The sequence below is a fragment of the Stegastes partitus genome, unplaced genomic scaffold (genome assembly GCF_000690725.1).
Source record: "Stegastes partitus isolate 25-593 unplaced genomic scaffold, Stegastes_partitus-1.0.2 Scaffold1107, whole genome shotgun sequence".
Lineage (NCBI taxonomy): Eukaryota > Metazoa > Chordata > Actinopteri > Pomacentridae > Stegastes > Stegastes partitus.
This window is the reverse complement of record NW_007578838.1, coordinates 232,268-255,687: the sequence shown is the minus strand read 5'-3', so window position 1 is coordinate 255,687 and position 23,420 is coordinate 232,268. Positions and strand designations below refer to the sequence as shown.

Below are 23,420 nucleotides of genomic sequence, written 5' to 3'. Positions count from 1 at the left end.
CTGTGAGGTCGAGCTCAGCTGCTGGTGATCAGCCGGGCTGGGAGGCTACATAAGGAGGCTTTTGACTCTCATCTCAGTTTGGATCAGGAGGTTCAGCACCATCAGCTGACCTTCATTCAGTTTGAGTGTCTGAATGTGAGAATTAAGTTTTGTTTTCTTTTTCAAACCACCCTTTTCAAAACTAGTGACTCCCACATAGGTTGTGTTGTGGGTCATAATCTTTACCTGTTTTGTCCTTTTGATAGATTCAGTGGGCAAATCTCGATCACCTTTTAGAAAACCAAGACCTGTTTTTACTCTTATCCCCATTTTGAGGGTGCAGCTTTGTTAGGATTCCTCATTTAGAGATGACTTTAGAGATCTCATGTGGTGTTCTGGGGGAGGAAACGTAACGCTGCAACATGTATGAACAGTAACTTCTCTTAATCCATCAGCAGCGAGGCCTGTCTCTACATGTGAACATCTGCAACGTCATGATGCAAAATTCAGCCTCAAACTCAGAAAAAAAACTGCCACAGAGTCGCTTGAAATGCTTCAAAAAAAGTCCACAGATAAGGAATGAAGTCCAGCGAGATGCTTTGGGGAGAAGAGCACAAGACACGTCCAAGAAAAACCACCAGAAATGTGGCGATTAAACCAACTGCATCAGGATTATTATGTAACCATCGGGGAACGTTTAGAACACTTTAGACCGTACATCCACTTTGAACATGCACAGAGTCGACGCTTTACTTCCAAACTGCAGCTGCATCTTGTCAAAGTCTGAAACAGTCTCCACCATTAGTCCCTGAATGACCCAAACTTCATGCTGGTGACAACAGTTGGGTTTACAGCCACAAACTGGAGACCAGCAGGAAGGTCAGAAGTTCAGCCAACATCTCACAAGATCCTGCACCATAAATTAGTCCCTCAGGGCTGGATTGTCAAGACAGAGTTCTACTGTCACGTCCTGAGGTGTCTGATGGAGAACAATCAACACAAATGACTGCCACGATGGCAACTGGTTGCTCCGTCACGACAACACATCTGCTCACGGTGCAGTGAAACCCTGAGAGTTTCGTGGTCAAACTTCACTAAATCCCCACCAAGTTTGGCTCCCTGTGTCTTCATCTTCCTCAAAATTTAAATCAGGTTGAAGGGCTGCAGCTTTGACACCATGGAGGCGTTTAAAACTCACAGAATGGGATTTCCAGGACATTGTGTTTGGTTAACCATTAAAAAGTTTAAATTCTGTAGCTTCATCAGCTCGGTGGGGGCATCACTGGGGCTTTTTGTAACGCCTGTACGTTACATTAACCAGAGCTGAAGAGGAGAACACAGAGAGCGAGTCAAAACAGACCAAAGTAGGAGTGTTATGAAGACTGTTATGGAAGAAAAACCCAAAGAAGCATCTGAGAAAAGTTACTGGTCTTCTTGGGGGGGAAAAAAAGCGAGACTCGGCTTTCAGAGGAAGGATTACGGCCTAAAAAAGTACACAAATGTCAAGAGCACTTATCGACAATGTAGCTACAAAAGTTCCACACTGCAGGTTTAATAAGAAAATTCTGTCTAAAGATAAAATATATTCACTCTAACTGATCTATACCACTACAGTTCACAGGAAAATGGTTTGCTATTTGTTTTTTTGGTTAAAATAAATGAATTTTCGTCACCACACAGTCGCTGTCTCCATGTTTTTGTTAGTTTTTGAACCAAGCTGAAGTATTTGAGTCTAAAACAAACTACCTCACAATCAACACAGCTGAACTAATTAATAAACTAAATGACACTGAAGCACCGTTTCCATCACTTTTTGTTCAAACCAGAACTTTACACCTAACTGTTAATTCTGAAACAGTTCTTCGAGGACCTCTCTGACTAAAACCTCCTCGGTTCTGAGTTAAATACCTGCAGACTGTGTCGGTGGTTGCGTCCGAGCTCCAGCAGACTTTCTCTGGACGCTCTGGTGGACGGCGACAGAGAAAAGGCTCTTTTCATGTTGACGGCTCCCTGACACAGCCGCCACTGGATGCAGTAGGTCTCGTACAGCTCCTCCACCTGGATGCAGACGGAGGGCAGCAGAATAAATAAATGTTTATTTCAATACCGCCTCGAAACTCAGCTCTAGTGGAGATGCTTCAATCATGAAAAGACAAAAACATCAGGGTACTGATGCTACGAACAGATGATCATGTTTACATTTTTTACATCTTTTATTAGTCCGTCTTTGCTGAGCATTTTGCGCAATGTGTTTGACATGTAGATTAAATAGAAAATTTTAAAATTGGTGTTCAAGTTATTTCACAGATGAGTACTTCAAGAACAGTTGGGAATCTGACAATCTCTCGATCAGGCCTTGAACATAAATTTATTTAGCCTCACATAGATTAAAATATTTTGGATTAAAAACTTTAAGGACAACTACATGGATTAAATCAACCAAGCATCTCTCAAACAGGTCCAGCCTTTAGCCAACCTGAGGAAATCTGCTGGAACTTTGCACATTTTATTACCTAAAAATCTAATTTTCTCATCCTTTTCTTCAAATTCTCAAATCCATACAAAAAATCTCTACGCAATTGATTAAAACAATCGTGAAATGTTTGACAAACAGTCATATACGTGCATCAACATCCACTAAACCCAAGAAAAACCCGTAAAAATCCAGATAAAAATCTAAAAAGCACTATTTCACCTTGCTGATTTGAAATTCTAATCGTCGTATGTATCGCTCCAACGCTCTGATCTCCTGCAAAAACCAAAATAGTCATGTTTTAGTGTCTAAATGACCATTAAACATTCATATTAAAGCACTCAAATCTGTTTAATTTGAACTAAAAAAGCAGATTACCTTCTCCAGATCATAAAGAAAAGCCTGGAAATAGAGAAAAGGCATCATTTATAGTATATATTATATTACATACAATCCTATTCACACACACAGAGTTTCTCTTCTCACCAGTCTGGAGTTTCTCTTGGTTTCTCTCTGCTGTGAGGACAGAAAGTCCATCTCTGCCTGGTGACCCTCCAGATATTCCCTGCAAAGAATCGCGTCAGTGTGATCTGATTATAAAAGAAGAACTACAAAATGTAGAGCAGACCAACAGCCGACAGCTTTACCTTCAAGAAAACATTACACTTTTTTACTCCATTACCTTCATTTGTCAGCTATAGTTTCTGATTACATACAATATAAAGAGAAAAGACTAAACCACTACTCTCTCCACTACTCTTTTTTTTTTTTTGAGTTATAAACTGTTAAAGCCCCTTCAAACTCAAATAAATGCATCTAATTTGCAAAATTATACAATTATTCTTTAAAAAAAGACCCAAAACTGAGCAAAAAGTGCCAAAAAAGTGCACAGATTTCCATGTTTTAGTATGCAGTAGTAGATTTATGTGGTATTTCTTCTGTTCAAGGCTCATTAATCATCTCATGACCCCTCACATTTATCTCGTGTCCCTTTTTAGGGGCGCAACCTCTAGATTGGGAACCACATTTGCCATTATTCTACTGGTTTCATCTGAGAGCTTCTTTCGCTACTTCTACTTCATCACGTGTCAAAGATACTACACATACTTGAGTCCTTTGCGCAGCGCCTGGAAAACCCTGTCGACCTGATCCGGCTGCATGGACCAGATGGCGCCGGACCCTCGGCGGGGGGACAGGTGCATCCTGGGAGATTTACCCGCACTGGAGGCTTTGGAGCGAAGAGAGTTTCGAGCAGAGGGCGGCCTGAAAACAGAGACAGTAGTCGTGTTATTTCTAAGCTGGAAAGTCGAGCGTTGCATCGTATGAATCAGCAAAAACCAAATCCTCTAGAAAGACGACGGAGAAACTTCAGTACTCAACTCAATTTCCAATCAGTTTAACTGCATGAACATGGTTCTAAAATGAGCTGTGAACAGCAGAACCTTCTCAGTTTTGGACCTATGAGCTGTGTCTGTCTGCATCGTGGCTCCACATGGAGAAGAACTGAACAGAGGAACTGAATAATTTAAGTGAGACTTCATAAAAATGGAAAAGGATCCAGGAAGACCAACTAAACATCAGTGAAGCCCAGTGTGAGCAGTAACCAGGAGGTCTAGAAGGAACCATAGTAGCTCTGATCAGGGCTGCAGTGGTCGTCCTCCTACAATGACTCCACACACAGTGAAATACTTTCATGATCCAGCTGTTAAAACAGACAAAGGCAGCTGCTTCAGACTTGGTCCAGGAGTTATCAATGGAAACCAGAGTTAGTGTGAAGCTCAGACACTTCAGAACATCAACCTCTGTGGACGGTATTCAGAAAAACATCTTTGGTCGCTATTCGGTACAACTAAGCAATGATTAAACACTGACTAAAAAAACATGAAAACAAGCCTGATGAATGTTGGGAGATAAGATCAAGATAAACTTGTTGGGCTCAGACGGAGTCCAGATGTTTGGTGTGAACCTGACCAGGAGGTGGGAGGGATGATAGGAGGCTGCACGAGAGCAAAAGGTGTTGAGGAGATGATATTTATAGATGCACCAGCTGTGGATGAACCAGAATACTGTCTGACTAGATGACTATCAGTCTGCAGAAGCTTGAAGAAGAGGAACATTCCAGCAGGAGAACCATCCAAAGAACAAAAATTGCACGACAGTAAAGAGATTTCAATCAGTTTCGAGTTTGTTTTTTATCCCCTTGGTTTCTTAACTGTCATGTAAATAAGATCTTAGTTACTATTATCATGGAGGAGGATTAAAAAAACAACAAAAACAGGCAGATTTCTCCTGGAAAATGAAGCTTTCTTTGCTGCGTGTATGAACTTATGCAAAAGAAGTCTCTAGATAAGAAGCAGAAAAGAAACTAATTGGAATAAAACTTGGATTTTACGATAAAAACTCTGCGTGCCCGATTGTCTAAAGACATTAAACACATAAAAATAAAATAAAATACACATATACCCCACTGATATCTTTAATTTCGAGCTTTGCTGATACTGATGATAAACTGACTTCTTCCATAAAAGAGAAAATGAACTTCTCGCTCATCTTCTTTTTGACTTCTTTGCCAAATTTGGGCTTATAATGTCCAGTTTTATAACTTCATTTCAAGCTTTCTGTTAATATATCACATTAAATGCAAAGACCCTGAGTGTGATTAAACATCAAAGAATCATAACGACAGCAGACAGGAAGTGCTCAGGAATGACCAGAGAATGTTTGTGTGCATCTAAGTTTAAAATGGAAAAATGTCTGGATGTTTGTGTACAGTGTAAACATCCACACACACTCAGGAAGTGGATTCCAGCTGGCTGTCCTTTTTTTTTTTTGACATTTTGTTCCCTCTCGCTCGCTCTCGTGGGACCTGACGGCGACTAACCGGGGTCGCTCATCCTTCATTCACAAATAACGTCTTCCCCTCTGTGGTGCGTTCACTGTCTGCGAGGAGCGGTCTGAGCGTGACGAGATTTCCCTCAACACAACACGAGACAGTTTTAATTTTCTCTTATTTATTGTTTCGGCCGAATGGGGAGAAGGAAAAACAAAAAAAAACGGAGGGAGGATTTATTACAGCCGACATGCGGCCAGAATCTGGTCGGAGTTTCTCGTTGTAATTTCCCTGCGCTTTATTTTCTGCCTCCTGTCATTCACCGCCACACTTACAGCTCCTCTGGGAAATAATTCCTCAGACATTTGTCACCTAACAAGCTTCTCTCGTGTTGGTTTAGACAGCAAGTAGTTTGGGCTTTGAAATGGTTTCGACTCGGGTGAATTAAAATACTCGTTGCGTGAAATGTGAAAAATGCCGTCGGGGGGGTGAAGTGGATGCAGACAAAAGCTGCGACTGTCAAAACAATGTGAGGAACTTTCAGGGACACGAACGAGCCGCGGGACTCGTCAACCGATGACAAAAAACTCAGAGCAGACGCTATATTTCGAAACTACGCCCATTTAAAATGCATGTTAGACGCTGCATTTGTGTAACTATGAGAAGTTTAGGTGTATTTAAAAAGTGAAGGAGAGTGAGGTAAGTGGGAGATACATGGTTGAGTTGGAACGCTCACGTCCGTATGATAAATATGTCGCTGGAATCTGCAGCCGGTTACCTCAACTTCGCAGAAAGACTGGAAACAGCTGCTCTGACTTACTCTAAAGGCCGAGCAAACCCATCCATAACCCTGAGTCTTTATCATGCTGCAATAATGGAGGAAAGAGGCTCTGGTTTGTCTGCACAGCTTTAAAACAACCACAGTCGTCTTGGGTGGTGCTCAGCCCAGGATGCAGCAATGGTGCCCCAGCAAAACAGGCATGGGGGAATTGTTTAGGTGGAATATTTGCACACAGGGAGATGAGCACTGGTGTGAAAATGGCTAATTCACTGAATGAATAAAGCAAGTCTGACCTTCTTGCACCATCCATCTGAGTGGCTTTGCTTTGAGATGGTGGGGGCACATGGTGGAGAGCTGCAGGTTAGCCGCTTAGCTTCTATATTAGAGTATATGCTCTTCAGTACAATCGTTGCAATACTAACACTCCTATCAGTATTTCTATTTATCAAAACATCCGTGCAATACCACTGATGTGCAATAATGTCTATTTTTAGTACGAGTACTTATTTTTGTGCCACATTCCTTAAATGTTTGCGCCATCATGACTTGAGATTAGTAAAGGCTTATTTTATCTTCTTCAAAACCACGAGTAGGCGGCTGTTCAGAGGTTGTTGTTGGAGGGATTTTAAACTGGTGACGAGCAGATGGTGCAGCCTGATACCTGAAGTCTGCATCCAGTTGGTCAAAGTTTTCTAAAGGTATGAGCGGCCCTATAGCTCACCTGGTTGAGCGGGCGACCCATGAACAGGGGCTGTAGTTCCCTGGTGTGGCGTTCGTGAGTTTGACTCCCGCTCACGACAGTTTGCTGCAAGGTTTCTCCCCATTCTTCTTCCCCCTTTCCTGTTTCACTCTCACTGTACTGACTAATAAAGGCAAAAACGCCAGAAAAATAATCTTTAAAAAAAAAAAAACAACAAGCTTTTCTAAAGGTAACAAACTCAAACATCGTCAAAGCAGCTGGCGTCACAGGGATGTGTACAACATTTCCTTTGGTATCTGCTCCAGCTGCATCAATATTCAATGACAATTAATGCATCAGAGTTTCTCCGGTTTTACAGAACAGCACTGTGAGGTTGGAGAGGTTGTGGTGGATAAACATGATGTAAATTTGAAGCTGCGTTAACCCTTGCAGATCCCCGGATGGACGTCCACAAGCAGCCCAAAAGTCGTGACGAGCTTCCGTACGTGCTCCAGGAAAACAACTGTTACGACTGTGGTCATATTAGTATGTCGGTTTTCCTTCGATCTGTGTGTGTGTGTGTGTGTGTGTGCCTATTTAATATGTAGAACAGGCTGCGCCGTGCCGTGGACTGGATTGGCCGACCTACAGAAGTCCTGGTATTTAATGCAGAAGGAGGACGTCAGATGGGCGTTCCATTCTTCACTTCGTCCCAACCGGCACACAAAGTTCAGCGTTATGTTGTAAAGTAAAGTCTTGGATGAATGGAGCCAGCTGCTACCTTTTTGTTTAACCTGTTTTCTCTTGTTTAAGTTAGAGAGGGAGGCTAGATTTTGTATTTAATTTTGCTCCTTTTTATTTTGGTAGGCAAGTTGGGACTCCCATCGTATAGTGTGGTTTTGGCAGAGCTCACTCTCAGTTTAATTTATATGCTACCAATGATTTTTTGTGTTAACCACAACTTTTGTTACACCATCGCATTTATTGCAAATAAATAATTAATTTCCCTGTGAAATGGCTTTCGTGTGGCTGCTTGAGACTGGTGAAGGATGGCATTTCATGTTGCGTTCAGGTACCCCTGGGCTCGGCGTAACAAACTGTTACTCAAAACAAACGCTTGTGTAGAGGAGAGACTGTCCGAGGAGCTTCTCCGTCATCCACAGCTTCATAACTCATCATAACAGAGTCAGAGGGAGCTTGATTGGTTTCAATCAGTGGATCCCAAACACAGTGGGAAGTTCTAACTCCTCCAGAAGTCCTGTGCTCAAACACACCACAGGAATAACCACATTAATACAGTATTACAGGGTGATCTGTTACCAGCTGCTTTATTGAAGCTAAAGTGCAAACAGGCAGCTTTCTAGAAACATCCACTGGAGCCTTTTGTGTTTTTCTGTCTGACATGAGGAGCAATGTGACCACTGTACATGTATTTATGTTTACATCTGATGTTCAGAGAACTTTATGGGTCTATTGAACAATGATGCTAAACGGTGCCCAGTACATTTTAATGTACATTTTCTTTTTTTTGGCATGAAAATTAAGCTTATTTCCCAAAATATAAATGACATGTTGTTACAACTTGGGACAAGGAATACAAATCATTTCCATGGTGCAGTAGGCAGAATGTTTTTCATCCAGATGACAGTACAGAGTGTTGTTATTGATGGTTATTGATCCTTTAGTGAAACCAGCTGTTACATGAATGTCTTGGAAGGAATCTGGATTTAAATACTTGTCTGATACGCTACATGGGGGAAAAAAAATGTGCAAACGTTGGAAAAGATTTTCCTCGTGCAGAATGAAACATAAATAGTGAGTCACTGTACATGTGGGCTGCTCTGCTGGTGCACGTCAGCAATGTAGGGTTTGATTAGACACGTATTTAAACAGACTGTCAGCTGCTCAGCTCACATCAGACAGTAATATAATTCTACATATGCAAATGTCAGCTCGTACACAGACTGGATCATATCATTAATTAGATCCAGTCAGACCTAATTCTTCATTAAAGCCACCAGGTTTTAGCAATTTAAGGTAAAAGATTTGTCTAAGTTCACATTGGAGTAAAATTTTGGTCCACATTGCATCATGTCAGTGCCTCTGAATGCCAAATCCAAAATAGAACGAACGCCGTCTGCAAAATGTCCTGCAGCAGCTGAATCAGAATCAGCATATCAGATCGCAATTTCACGTCCGTCTAAGCCGTCTCCTTCATCTTCCATACATACATATGTTACATTGGGGAGCAGCAAGAATGTAAACAGCATCACTGGAGCTGCATGTTGCTCATTTTTTGGATTTTGTGTTCATTTCTTGCCACAACGCTGGTAAAAGTGTGTCCTGAGCTGCTGAATGCTGGTTGAACAAGGCCATTAAAGAGCATGTAAACGTCTCCTCTGGCAGTCTTTTGTCCTTAACACCACTAAATAAATACATTCTGTCGGCTCATGGTATGCGGCTGCAGCACAAGTTTGTGGACTCGTCTTTTGTTTCCCCGCCAGCCGTCAATCAAACGCCGTCGGACACGCCCCTCCAGACAGCTGAGAGATAAAGGAGCATTTCTGACATTTCCCCGAAGACCTTCTCCTTCCCTTCTAATAATTAAAAACAAACTGTGATAATTCCAACTGCATTAAGGGGCGACTAAATGGGATCGCTTTTAAGCCGTGCGGTTAGCCTTGATTTGTTTAGTCATCTCCTAAAGCCGCCACACCCTGCTCGTATAATCATCTCAGTCAAGCTAAGGCAGAGGATTTGGATTGACTGTGAAGTAGATGATGACGGAAAACGATCAAGTTGTTTTCTTGAAGGTTTAAAGGTTCTTTCTGCCGTCACTCACCGTCGCCGACCCGTCAGAGAGCTGAACCCGGTGAATGATCGGCTCCTGTGGAGCAAACTTCCATCTGAGGGGGAGTCAAATCGCAGCTTCACCGACATCCTGCAGACGCAAAGAGACACATTTCAGTCCAAAAACATTCCCATCCCCTATTAAATCCAAATTATCCTCATTCAGACAAACTCTCCACACCAGCTCAGAAATGGCTCGACATTTGAAGAACTGTGTCGATGGAGAGACGAGCTGCCAGACTTTCATGAGAAAATTCGACCACACCAATTTCAAACCAATAAAATGATGATACTCCCAACGTCTTTGTACTCAAACCAGCGTTTTCAGCAGGAAACCAGTTTCACATGACTGCCTCAAGATGTCCAGAGAGGATTTTTTTTTTTCAGCAAAATCTTTGCCAGACCTCTGAGATCCAGTCGTGTCATGAGAAGGCATCTGCTGTCCCTGTAGGTACTAGTGGCTATGAAAGCCGAGGATGTAAAACTGGGACAAACACTCTCCACCTGAGCTGTTTTTATCACTGGTTACTGGCTCTGTTGTCTGTTTTCACCTTGTCGTCTGTTTACACAGGCGCTCACGCAAACGCGTAAATCAGCCGGACCACCCTTACTCCGAGACGGTCCAAAACAGGAAACATCTCTGGGACGCATTAACGGAGAAACATCTTGACACCGAGCCACAAATATGCGCACAAACTGGAATGCAGATGGAGGCCAGTTATGTTTACTACGTAACTTTACTGCATGCGATGGCAGAGCACCAGAGTTTTAGCCACGTTAGCATCCCGGCTCTAAGGGTCGCATTGCCGGTCTGTTGGCTGGTGCGCGACTTCAAATCAGACTGCAGCATTTCAGAGAGTATCGGAGGAGCTGCGTGAATTTTGATGCCCAGACGATGGACTACTTTAGTGCCACCTGTTGCATCACTACCAGGTTTCACTTTGGACCAGAGTTTGCAAAAAGTCATGGTGACCTCATGAGGATCCCCTTTTTGTACCCGGTAAAACATCTCAGTAGCTTTAAGACGGATGACACCAGGTACAGACATTCATGTTTCACCTTCAACAACACTGTGGAAATCCTCTGACTCTCTAATCAGATGCCATCATAATTTCTAACAGAAATACAACATAAGACATGCGCCTCCTCTCTTCATCATAAGGGACTCGACTCATATCATCTAGTAAGACAACGATATCTGCAGGAAGGCTTCACAGAATGCAAAAGTATGGTTTCCAACTCCCCCTACAACAAAAAAAAAACTGCATCACCATTTAATTAAAACCCCACATAAATAATAAATTCACTTTACGTCTGAAAATTGTTTAACCTGAACATTCCAGTGAACCTCTCCTTCCATTTCTAAACTTGCATTTCTGTTATTTCAGGTCAGCTTCGGGTTCCTCAAACGCTCAGCATCCATCTGACTCGCCGATATTCCAACAGGAATCTATTTTTTTAAAAAAGTGCTGACTCCCCTTGAAGGTTTTCTCCTTGTCTTGCTTTTCGACGATGAATCATCTTTGTTGACAAGAATTTACAAAAAAAAAGAAAGACTTGCATGTCTGAGTGAAAACAGTTTATGACCTAGTAATGTGGGTTCATTAAAAATGTAAAATAAATGATTGTTTAAGTATTCCCCCCCTTAAAAGTGACTTGTCTAATTCAACACAGATGCAGCCGATTGATGCAAGACGCGGCACATTTAGTCAAATAAAGATCTTCTGAGTTTAGTGAATGTGCTCTAGTGGTCATGGTATGGTTGTGGTTCATGCAACAACTGTTCTTCACCAGTTAAAGCTTTATTGGAGAGCAGCAAAGAGAAAGACACTCTTGAAAAAAGCTCAAGGCATGTGGAAGACTCTGAAGTCAACAGGAAGAAGATTCTTTGGTCGGAGGCCAAAATTTAGCTTATGGACATCAAGACGAGATGCTCCAGAGATGTTTGTCAGACACAAAAACATGGCACATCATCACCACAGCCACACCATCCCCGCTGTAAAGCACAGTGGTGGCAGCATCATGACGTGAAGCACGGTGGTGGCAGCATCATGACGTGAAGCACGGTGGTGGCAGCATCATGACGTGAAGCACGGTGGTGGCAGCATCATGAGGTGAAGCACGGTGGTGGCAGCATCATGAGGTGAATCACGGTGGTGGCAGCATCATGATGCGAAGCACGGTGGTGGCAGCATCATGATGTAGGAAAGCTTCTCAGCAGCAGGTCCTGGAAGGCTTGTAAAGGTAGAGGATAAATGAATGCAGCAAAGTGTCGAGAAGTCCTGGAGGACAACCTGATGCAGTCTGCAGGAGAACTGAGACTTGGAGAAGACTTGTTTGATGATCTGACAATGATCTGAATCAAACAGCCAAAGAAATGGTTTAAAGACGACGAGGTGAATGTTCTGGAGGCCCAGACCTCGATTCAACTGAGAATTTGTGACTAGACCTAAAAATGTCTGGTCACTCATGATGTTTGTCCAAAAAAATCAAACTAAATCGACCATGATTCGATGTTGAAAAGCAATAAAAGAGGAAAACTTTTTTTCTTTGTACAGAAACAGAACAACAATAGGACGACACAAACAGCCCTGAAAGCCCAAATGAGTCCTGATGGAGCCTAATTATAAAGGAGGAAGCTCTGGGCGACTACTAGTGTTGGTGGAGTGATGATTATAGCTGCGGCTGGCAGCATCTTCAGCTGGTTCTGCAGGAAATAGCTTCAGACAAATGAAGAAACAAGAAAGTGGCCGCAAAGGCATTTCCCTCATGACAGCCGAGAGACAAACACAGCAAGACATTAGAAGTTAAAAGGTCAGTCAGTGTGAATAAATCCTGCTTACACAGGTACTGCAGTTCCACAGAGAAGTCCTACGTGTAAGGAAGATTTTTTTTTTTTTTATGCACACTCACACATAGTCTGGATGCCATCTGTTCTTACATGTGGTTTCTGTGAACGCCGAGCTGGGTGGAAGCTAAAACAACAACACCACTGTTCTGTTTGTCATCTGCTTCTAAACGAGCTCAGAGCGAGTCGCCGTTCAAGCCTTTGTGAGTCTGATTTCTGTTTAATACGGGGGAAAAAAAACAAAGCATCATCATCGCTCAGCATCTTGTTAAAGCTCAGCGATGTGCAGCTGATCATCATCACAGAAACCTGCTGCTGGGGGGTTTCCAGCTACTCATCAGGGGAACTTTATGTAGAACTAATTTAATACAGAAATACTTTATTGTGCAAAGGTGGCGTAAAATGCATCTTGAATTGCAAAATAAAGTTTAGTTTAAATGTTTCTTTTCTTTCAATCCTATAAGAGGCGATAATATGATATGTACTGGACAGAATTTGAGGACTTATGCAGTTTTTTTGTGTTAAGTCTGGATGAAGCAGTAATTTTTTGGCATCATTTGGCAAAAATATCCCTTTAACAGCATTTTGTGACTCAGATAGTCTGAGAATAATCAGATTCCTGCACCTTTGCCTTTTAGTTTTTTGAAAATTGAGCCCATGATGGAAGATTTTTACCAATTGTGGATTTTATTTTATTTTTTTTTAGTTGTTTTTATTTGTCTAACCCTAACCCTAGTTCTCATTGGCTGTTCTGAAACTGCATGTTGACATCCCTTTAGATGGTGAAAAGCCTGATTCAGTGGAAGGAAAAGGAGCTGCTCCACTGCCCAAAAACAGTCTAACAAACAAATAAAGTATGCATTCATACTGGTAAAAATGTACTCGTAAAATTTGAATTATGTCCAGTGAGCTGCCAGCTTAAATATTCTGTATATCTAAAAGTGTTGCAGTGGTTTAAGTTGTGTCGCTAAATTTACCTGCAAGACAGGTGCAAATGTTGATAAAAGCTTCTGCTAAGTAGGGCTGCACGAAATCGGAAATATCTGATATTTAGCTTTTATTGTTTTTTGGGGGGGGATTGTGCTGCACTCCTGCTACGAATCTGCCCCAAAATTAGACTTAAACTAAGGTAAGGCCAAGTATACATAAAGTTTTACCCATAACATTTCACATTTTATTGAACATCTTCTTAGCAACAGATGCTGCAGTTTCCAGATGTTCCCTGAACGCCTCGCAGTCACTGTGCACAGAGAAGCTTCTAGTCTCCATCAGTGACTGCAGCTTGAGCAGCCAAACAAGGAGTTTTAATGTCAGATTTACCTGAAACCAGGTGAGTTTATCTACATGAGCTGCTTTTGTGAGCATTTTGAACAGCGGACAGAGTTTAGGAGAGAATTATTTATTCTCAGATCTCTGCCTGCCAAAGGTTAAAATGTTATGCGGTTGCAAAGAAGAGCTGCTCATGGAAATCTAAACAAACTTCATGAATGTGCAGGTATTCATGACTCTCTCGGCCTTTTTCATCAGTTTGTGTTTGTATTTTCTGCAGGTCTTGGTGCTAAAAGTAGACCTGTGAACTCTGGTTTAACAGCACCTCAGCAGACAAACTAAATCAAGGTCAGTCACTCGGTCTGGAGCCCCGGTGGCCGGCGTTTGAACAGAAGCGTGGCAGAACCGGAGCGCGCTGCCAGTGGAAGCAGCTCAAAGTAACCCAGTTTGGAGTCCTGACCCAGAATGTGAAGCAGCACACGCCGGCCCCGCTGCCAAAACCAGCAGAGTCACCAGGCAACCGCACAAAACAGCCGGCGATGGAGAAACCAGGTCCGATCATTAGCAACCAGAGTCGGCCAAGTGAGCACTCCGAGTGTGTCGCGCTGCACACTCACAACAACACACTCAGTTTTTCCCTGTGGAGGAAATCAAGTGGATTTTCTTTCACTGGTATGATCAGGTTTTTTTCAGTTATTTCCGGCTCGTTAATTCTCAGTCTTCCCTCGTGGAGAACCTGCAGCTCATGACGACGACGTACAACCGCTTAAAGAGAAACACGACTCACTTTAAAAGCTGTTCAAGATGATTAAAGTCAGACGTGAAGCATCCACACCCTCATTTTATCACTACGAGGACACGACGGCACCAAATGTGTCCAAACATCGTTTATATCCTGAAATTAATTCAATAAAATTCAAGTGAGTCGTCATTTTATCAGACAATGATGATTAAACGGAATTATATCATGTTATATTCACTTTAAGTAATAGATCTTGAAATATGTGAACAAACACTGGCAGCTCATTAACAGTGTGTCAACAGTAAAAATAAATAAATCTGTATTTCTGTGATAAGTGTGTCATATTTATTATGTATACTGTAGAATGTTGTTCATTTGTTCAAGGGATATCTACTATAAAAGAAAATTTGCTGCATTTTTTATGGTAACATAAAGTATAAAAGAAATGTTAATTTTTTAAAATCTACTTTTTTTTTTTAAATAAATGAATAGTGTAACAGTGAAAAAATAAGGACGTTTTCTATAAATTATTGGAGTATCAACAGTCAAAATGTTTTACTTTTTTCTGTTATTTAGCCGTTAATCTATCATTTATTAAAAATATACACATTTACAATTATGTAATGATACATTTATAGTAAAAAATATGATATATAATATATTTTATTCAATGCAAAATCCATTTAAAAACTAAATTAATAAACTGAGTTAATTTAAAAAGTAAAGTTAAATAATAAAACACAGAAGTAGTCATCACCTGGGCATTGTCTTGTAATTGTAAAAATTGAGAAATTTCCTGTTAACTTGTGGTTCACTTCCTGTAAGTTGTCACGAAACTTACGACAATAAAAAAAAATGTGTGAACTTTTCTGCTGTAGATGGTGCACCGACCGTGATGATGGCATGTGGAGATTTGAAATTAGAATTTTTTTGGATTAGTTAAAGTGAGCAAAAATATAGCAAATAAAGTGCACAAGGAATCTGACTTTAATTTGTTCCATCGCTGTGTTTGTTCACACGGAGGTCAAGCAAGAAATTCCAGTCGATAGAAAGACTTTCACCTAAAAACAAGTCCGTCAGAGGTAGAAGAAGGTCAGTTAGAACATTAAAACCACCGACGGGTTCATGAAAGACATCGATCCTCTTAAAACGAGATGTTCTGCTGGGAAACGTTGGCTCCTCGCATTCATGTGGCACTGCAACCTGCAACACCGCAAAAAACTACAGCAACAGCTCAAGGAGCACGACCAAGAGCTCTAGACGATGAATCGGCCTCCAAAGTAACTCCTCAAATGCCAATCTGATCGAGCAGAGGAACAAGTTTGATCCATGGAGGCCCCAAACCAGAACCCACAGAACCCACAGGACGCCCTGAATGACAACTTCATCCAGGTGGTTTTGAAGTTTTGGGTACATGAACAAAATGGACCAAAGCAGCAACAGAAAACCAACATATCGCCAAGCCGAGCTGTTTGTTTAGGTTGTAAACAGGAACACACCAGCGTTCGGGTGCAGAACACGAAGACCGACGCTTGTTTGCCGTCGGTGCTAAAACCCTCTGCGGAGATGAAACGTGACAGCTGCGTATTTCTTTGTATAAGATTAACAAACGCTGCGTAAAGACTCCGAGGAATCCCAAACAAAAGGATCAGCTGGTTACAAACTTCAGCTCTGGCCGGACGCCACGTCGAGCAGCTGAGACAAGACAAGAAGAAGAAGAATGTGATGCACATCGGGCGATCAAACAGGCAGAACACATCCGTCTGATCCACAACAGTTTTCAACCTGTCAGCGGCCAGAGTCACCTGCTGGAAGCTTCAGCTGCTCCACACCAGCACAGTTTTACACTCGTCACTGCTGCTGCTTCACACATTCTTGGTGCAGCGAGTGTGATTCTGCAGAAACAAACTGCTCCTTAAATCTCCGCTCGGTGTTTGTTCAGAGGAATTTGGGGGATTTCCTTTAGAAGCAACAAACATCCACCACATGTGGACGGAGCAGGAGGAGCCGTTAGCGTGGTGGTAGAAGATGGAAAAGGAGAGACGATAGAACCTGAGAAACCTGGAAAATCTGAGAAAGTTGGACTCAGGCAGGAAAAAATCGTCCGATAAACAGATTCTGTCTCAGCTGAACTCGTTGTTTGTTGTATTTAACGGTTTCATCTGTTGATCAGCGACAGTGTTTGAGGGGATCTCTGCAGCTCCACTGTTTTATGTTTGGGGATGTGCTCATTTTGCATCACATTTTGGTCCTTTTGTGGTAATTTTGCACATGTTGTGCTCATTTTGCATCCCTTTGTACTCGTTTTGCATCTAGTTTTGGAACTTTTTGCATTTCTTTGTGCTCATTTTGCATCTTTTTAAAATCATTTTGCATCTGGGTTTGAAAATTTTGCATCACTTTCTGCTCATTTTGCATGTCTGTACTTATTTTTGCATCTCTTTGCACTAATTTTGCATCTGGTTTTGGACATTTTGCATCTCTGTGATCATTTTGAATCCCTTTGTCAGCATTTTGCATCCTTTTGTGCTCATTTTGCATCTTGGTTTGATAATTTTGCATCTGGCTTTGGACATTTTGCATCTCTTTGTATTCATTTTTACATCACTGTGTGCTTATTTTTCATCCCCTTGTGCTAATTTTGCATCCCTTTGTAGTCCCGTTGTATCCCTGTACCCATTTTGCTTTGCTTTGTGCTTATTTTGTGTCTTGTTTTGATCATTTTGAATCCGGTTTTGGACATTCTGCATCTCTTTGTGGTCATTTTGCATATTTCTTGGATCATTTTGCATCTAATTTTGGTCATTTTGCATCTAGTTTTGGACATTTTGCATGTCTTTGTGCTCATTTTGAATCCCTTTGTGCTCATTATGCATCTGGTTTTAGACATTTAGCATTTCATTTTAGACATACTACATCTTTCTTTGGTCATTTTGTACCTCTTTGTGCTCATTTTGCATCTCATTTTGGACATTCTGCTGCGTTTGTTAACGTGATAATAAAAAACAAAGCTTAACAAAACACAACCAGTGCAGGAGAGCGGATATTAGACCTGATGCTGTCGAAATGAGTAAAATCAGAAGGTACATCATCGCAGCAGAAATGCACAAATCGACACGAGAACCGTCCCGGGTCGCCTCCAGCGGCGTTTAAAATCCTGACACGCCCTCAACTCGTGTAAATGAGCTGTTTAAAGAGGGTCAGCGGTGCACAGCTGAAGCTGCTGGATGTTGCAACTCCCAGTTTAAGGAACACAGAGAGCTCCAGTGTTTACACCGACGGAGAGGCTGCAGGAAAAAGAGAAGTAGAGCAGAAACAACCCAAAGTCACATCTGACTGAGAGCAGAGGACAGAAAACCAGAGAAAGATGTCGACGACGGCTGATTTAATTTAACACAGTCTTCAGGAGCTGCTTGAATTAGAAACCAAGAGAGTTTGTTTTAATCCAGAATATTACTGAACTTTGTGAAGCGTGAATAGCAACGAGCCACAGAACTCTCATGTGACTTCCAGCAGGGCTTTAAGGTCGTTTCTTCCAGAGGCGAAAGGCACAAAACCGCACATTCACTATTAAAATAAAGACAGAAATACGCAAATGTCCTCCTTCTGTTTGGTTTATAACATGCAGGAAGAGTTCTGCTGCTTTTCAACACGTGCACGAACCTTATTTTTAGACATTTTTTAATATTTATGCCTGTTTATTGGACGAGTCAGCGACTAGAACGGCAAAGAGGAGACTTGCATGAACACTATGGTTTGCGTCAAAGTTCTAGCAACGTTTTCCGCGGAAAGTTTTCTTTTAGTTCTCTGAATGTTCTTCTTAAAGGCAGCACAACGTTCTACAAAGACGCTCTACAACATATTCCTAAAGCGGTCGAGGACGTCCTTCCTTTTGTTATGTGATGCTGTTTTGTGGAAGAACGTTCTGTTGGTGTTCTCTCAAGAACATCTTCAGAACATTGCAAGCAAAACGTCCCAATCACTCATCTTGAAACTGTTTTTTTTTTTAATGTTGGTTTGAGATTATTCTTTTGTTATCGTACAAGCAAACTAAAATCTTTTGTCTAAAACGTCACTAGAACGTCTGGCTAGTGTTGGCCAGGCCAGTCGTGGGAACACTTCCTGCTTCCCGACAAGTTCTGAGAAGGCAACAAACAATAACAAACGCACGTGAGGACGTGTAAACAAAATAACATTAAGCCAACAAGAGAGCAAATGTTCTAACTGGAGGTTTTACTGAAAGGAAAAGAAAAAAAGATTTCTGGATCGTGAAATGAAAAGAGGGAGACACATTCCTGGAGATGTGTGTGTGTTGTGTGCATCACTGTGTGTTACATAGTGTGTGTCTGTGTGTTGTCTAGTGTGTGTCTGTGTGTTACTTCATGTGTGTGTTACTTTGTGTAGAAGAAAGTCGAGGTGAGATCTGGTCCTAAAAAATGAGCCTTGACCTGCAGGTGATTTACGGGTCCCATGTGGTGACGAGGTGGGAGTCTGGGGCCTGAGTGTGTGTCTGTGTGTGTGTGTTGTGTCTGCATATGTGTGTGTGTGTGTGTGTGTGCATGTAAAAGTGTCTGACACATGTTAACTTGTGTGTGTTTGCCACCACGCATGATGTACAGGCCTCATGTGAGGGTCTGCAGCAAAGCTAACAGCTCTGTGGCCAAACCAGACACACACACACACACTAACACACACTAACACACACACACTAACACACACAATAACACAGACAGACACACACACACTAACACACACTAACACACACAATAACACAGACACACACTAACACACATGTGAGAGAACTCCATGTAAAGCTCCAGCAGCAGGGACTGATTCTGGTCTCAGGGTGTGGCACAGCGACACGGTCTTCATGTGGTTCCTCTGGTCTCGTTTCTAATCACTCTCAGTGTAATTAGCCTCATTTCCGCCTCCACATTCGCTGCTTTCACTTTGTTCTGATCAGTTCTTTCCCTCCATCAGTGTTGGGAAGCGATGGCGGATGGAAACCCCAGAAAGCGGGGAAATCCTGACAAGTCGGTGGTCTCGGGCAGGAAAGAACCAAGAGATTCTGTCCTGACTGAACTCGTTGTGTTTAAGAGTCTCATCTGTTGATCAGCGACAGTGTTTGAGGGGATCTCTGCAGCTCCACTGCTCAGTGACATGTTTGAGATGAGGATGATTCATTTTGCATTTGGTCCGGGACAATTTGCATCCCTTTGTGCTTGTTTTTGCATCTTGTTCTGGATATTTTGCTTCTTGTTGTGGTCACTTTGATCACATTTTGGTCATTTTCCATCTAAGTTTGTACATTTTGCATCTCTTTGTGGTCACTTTGAATCTCTTTAGGATTCTAGTTATGATCATTTGGCATCTTGTTTTGATAATTTTCTATCTGGTTTCGGACAATTAAGGTCTTGCTTTGTTCATTTTACATCTAATTTTGAACATTTTGCATCTTTTTGTGCTTGTTTTGCATCTAGTTTTGATGATTTTGCATCTCTTTGTGGTCATTTTGTTTATGGTTTTTATCATTTTGCATCTGATTTTGGACATCTTGTATCTCTTTGTGCTCATTTTGCATCCCATTTTGGGCATTTTGCATCTGATTTTGGATATTCTACTTCTTGTTTTGGATGTTTTGCATCTCTTTGTGCTCATTTTGCATCTTGTTTTGATAATTTTGCATTTGGTTTGGGACATTTTGTATCCCTCTGTGCTCATTTTGAATCCCTTTGTGCTAATTTTGCATCTTGTTTTGGATGTTTTGCATCGCTTTGTTGAAATTTTGTGTCTCTTTGTGGTCACTTTAAATCTCTTTTTCATTTTTTTATCATTTTGCATCTCTGTGGATATTTTGCATCGGCTAATGGTCATGTGGCATATTGTTTTGATCATTTTGCCTCCGTTTGTGGCCATTTTGAATCCTTTTGTGGTTATTTTGCAACTCTTTGTGGTCATTTTGTCTACGTTTTTTTTTTTGTTTTTATCATTTTGTATCTGCTATTAATCATTTGACATATTGTTTTGATCATTTTGCATCTAGTTTTGTGCAATTTGCCTCATTTTGTGGCTGTTTTGCTTCACTTTGTGCTGATTTTGAATCCCCTTGTGGTCATTTTGCATCACTGTACCTATTTTGCATCTCTTTGTGCTCATTTATCTTTAGGTTTTTGTCATTTTGCATCCCATTTTGATCATTTTCCATCTGGTTTTGGACATTTTGCATCTCATTTTGGAAATCTGCATCTCTTTGTGGTAGTTTTACATCTCTTTTTAGCCCTTTGATTCGCTTTCCAACAAGAAATATTATCGGTGCTTTAAACTTTAAGCCTTCTAACCCTTTGCACCTCTGAGCTGATCCCTGTAGGCCTGTTCAGTAATCTCATTGTGTGCGATTGTGTTTCTGGGTCTTATTTCCTCCTGTGTGGCCGTTCTCTCATCCCTCCTGCATGCTGCCATCAGTGAAAACACATTTTCTTCTTCTCTTCTCCCCCTTTGTTTTCACATTGCCTCCTTTTTTCCTCTGCTTTTTTTTTTTTTTTCATGTAATCATCTTTCTTACCTTTCCATCTCCCTCTTCTCATTTCCAACCCTCTCTGGCTCAGAGATCATCTGTGATCATTAGAAACAGAGCTTTAAATTACTTTGCATGCTCCTCGGGGATTTTACGCAGTTTCACAAGTAAACAAAATCCACAAAAAGCCTCATTTATCGTCTTAAGAGCGAACCCGTTCCTGCGGAGAGTCGTGCCAGCGAAGTGAGTCGTCGTAAATCGTCGGATGAAAGAGATTCTTGAGCCAGACGAGAGGAAGACAGAGCGTGAGTGTGTGAAGGGATTCGCAGCTTTTAATTATCGTCTATTTGTTCTCGGTTAAGTTGTTTTTGACCGGTTTTAGATCAGCGCTCTGTCGACACCTCTGGCTCGACCGGGACGCCATTGGTTGGCTCGTGTTGGAGAGGTCGGAGGTCAAACGTGACTCATGGCCTCCTGGGTGAACAGCTATGTTTTCCCGGTGCGTGCGCATACACACAGCTTCCACGCAGCATTCCTAAAATAGCAGCTCAGACTTCGGAGTGCATAAATTACGCCACTTATAAAGAGCTTCTCCTTTTGAGATTTACAAGCTAAACATGTTCGGGAAAAACAAATCGAAGCTTTTGACCCGGAGCTCCTCAAAAATGCAGACAAAGGAACCGTGGACACGCTCCTGTTTCTGTAGATGTTTGTGAAGGCTGCTGACAGCAAAGACGAAGAGAAACAGAGTTTTTCAAGAACATAAATTCTGCAGGAGGAGATGTCAAACATCCCGGCTTGCAAAAAGCGAAGCGAACGCAGTCCAGTTTAACGTTGCATCACTGTGTTCAGCTTTCTTCTTGTAGCCTTTGCAGATCTCTTGTTGCCCAGTGTGGTGCTAAACTACAAGTCCACATGGTGAAGCTGTGACCGGCAACAACTTCTACGATGTAATTAGAGGATCGAGGACAAAGAAAAGCAATAATTACGTAAAAACATTTCCCTGCTGGACCAACATCTGAGAGCGTCGCAGTGATGTTCTGGGTTTTATAAAATCAGGCTCTGGAGTCGTCACCACGCGCTGAGGTTGTTGTTTTAAGTGAGTGAACTGGAGTTAACGCCGACTTTCATCAGGCTGCTCCCTGGAAATGTTTGGATTCAGTTTGAGAAGCAAAAAGAGGAGGGAAAGAAGTGAAAGATNCCAACAGTAAACTGTTTTGAAAAAAAAATCCCATTTAAAGCTATTTAAAAGTTAACTTTTTACAGTGAACATTTAAATTCCACCGTCTCATACAGACTTTAAAGCAGCAACAATTATCAGACACACACACATATAGTATAAGATAAACTATCACTGGAGACAGAGCTGCATATTTGACTGAACAAAATTATGTTAAAAAAGCAGCTTTTATTTGTCTAGCTGGTGGCGAAAGCAGCCAAAAAGTCCATTTTGCTCACTTTGCTTTTCTGTGCGTTGACACAACTTTCGAGTATGAAGAGAGCAGAGAGGAGACCAGAGCTGTAGGAGGACAGACGGCGTTCACGTCTGCGACAGGAAATAATGTAAAATAATTATGTAGGAGGCGAAAAGACGAGAGGGAGACGAGTCGGCTGTCATTTCTCCGGCTTTCTTTTCTCTCACTGCGTCTCCAGTTTCTGCTTCTTTTTCCATTTTCTCACATTTCTGCTTCTCGTTCACCCTCCATCTTCATCTCGTCTTTTTCTTTTTCCTGCTTTTTCCCGCCCGCTGACTCGCCTGTCGCTCACCTCCGTCCCCGCTGCGTGTTGCTGGGTTCCTGTGTGTTCAGGCCCAGCCGAGATTAAAAGACTCCAAAGTAACCGAATCCCTCCAATCTATTGACATGAACTCCGTCGCACACGGCGCACATCTTTGTTTTCCCAAACATCTGGGCGCTTCACGTGCACACGCTCCGAAAAACAACATCTGACACACACAGCGACCGTCCACTTGATCCCGATTGTGTTAATCAATAAACAGCCGACTGTGGAGCTATGCGAGCCATGTCAGATGCGGATTAAAACCCGGCTGTTTACGTTCGCCGGGACAGAAGAAGAAGGATTCGCTGCCAATGTGTCGATATGTTTTGAAATCAGCCGGCTGTTCTTACTTTGCTGTCCTGTTTCGTCCGATGGAAACATCCAAGCTGCGAAGCTGTCAGGGCCCAGATGCCGTCACTTCATCTTCACACGACGCTGAAACAACAAGAAACAAAAGGTGTGAAGATTGATTCAAAATAGAAAAGAGCATCGTCCACATAGAGGATACACAACAGGGATGTGCTGAAGTCCCTCTCTGCTCGCTAATTAAACCTCTAAGGACTCATCTTAGAAGCTTTTTTTCCATGAAATTTGCAGATATATGAAGTCACCCCCTCTCCCGACTCACTGCAGCCCCAGCACACCAGCTCACCCACAACACTGCAAAACTACTCAA

The 23,420-nt window shown here is 42.0% G+C and overlaps 1 protein-coding gene across 1 annotated transcript; it reads right to left on the bottom strand.

Annotated features, from left to right (window-relative positions):
- Window positions 1-1,887: 1,887 nt before the first annotated feature.
- LOC103367964 (protein FAM65C-like) lies at window positions 1,888-23,171 on the bottom strand (the record flags this gene model as incomplete). The annotated part of the gene is made up of 7 exons (XM_008296167.1): window positions 23,095-23,171; window positions 9,585-9,683; window positions 3,560-3,715; window positions 2,939-3,017; window positions 2,831-2,854; window positions 2,675-2,728; window positions 1,888-2,037 (listed from the first exon to the last, which is right to left on the bottom strand). Coding segments are annotated over exons 2-7 (561 nt in total), but the record flags the coding sequence as incomplete, so codon positions are not given.
- Window positions 23,172-23,420: the final 249 nt, after the last annotated feature.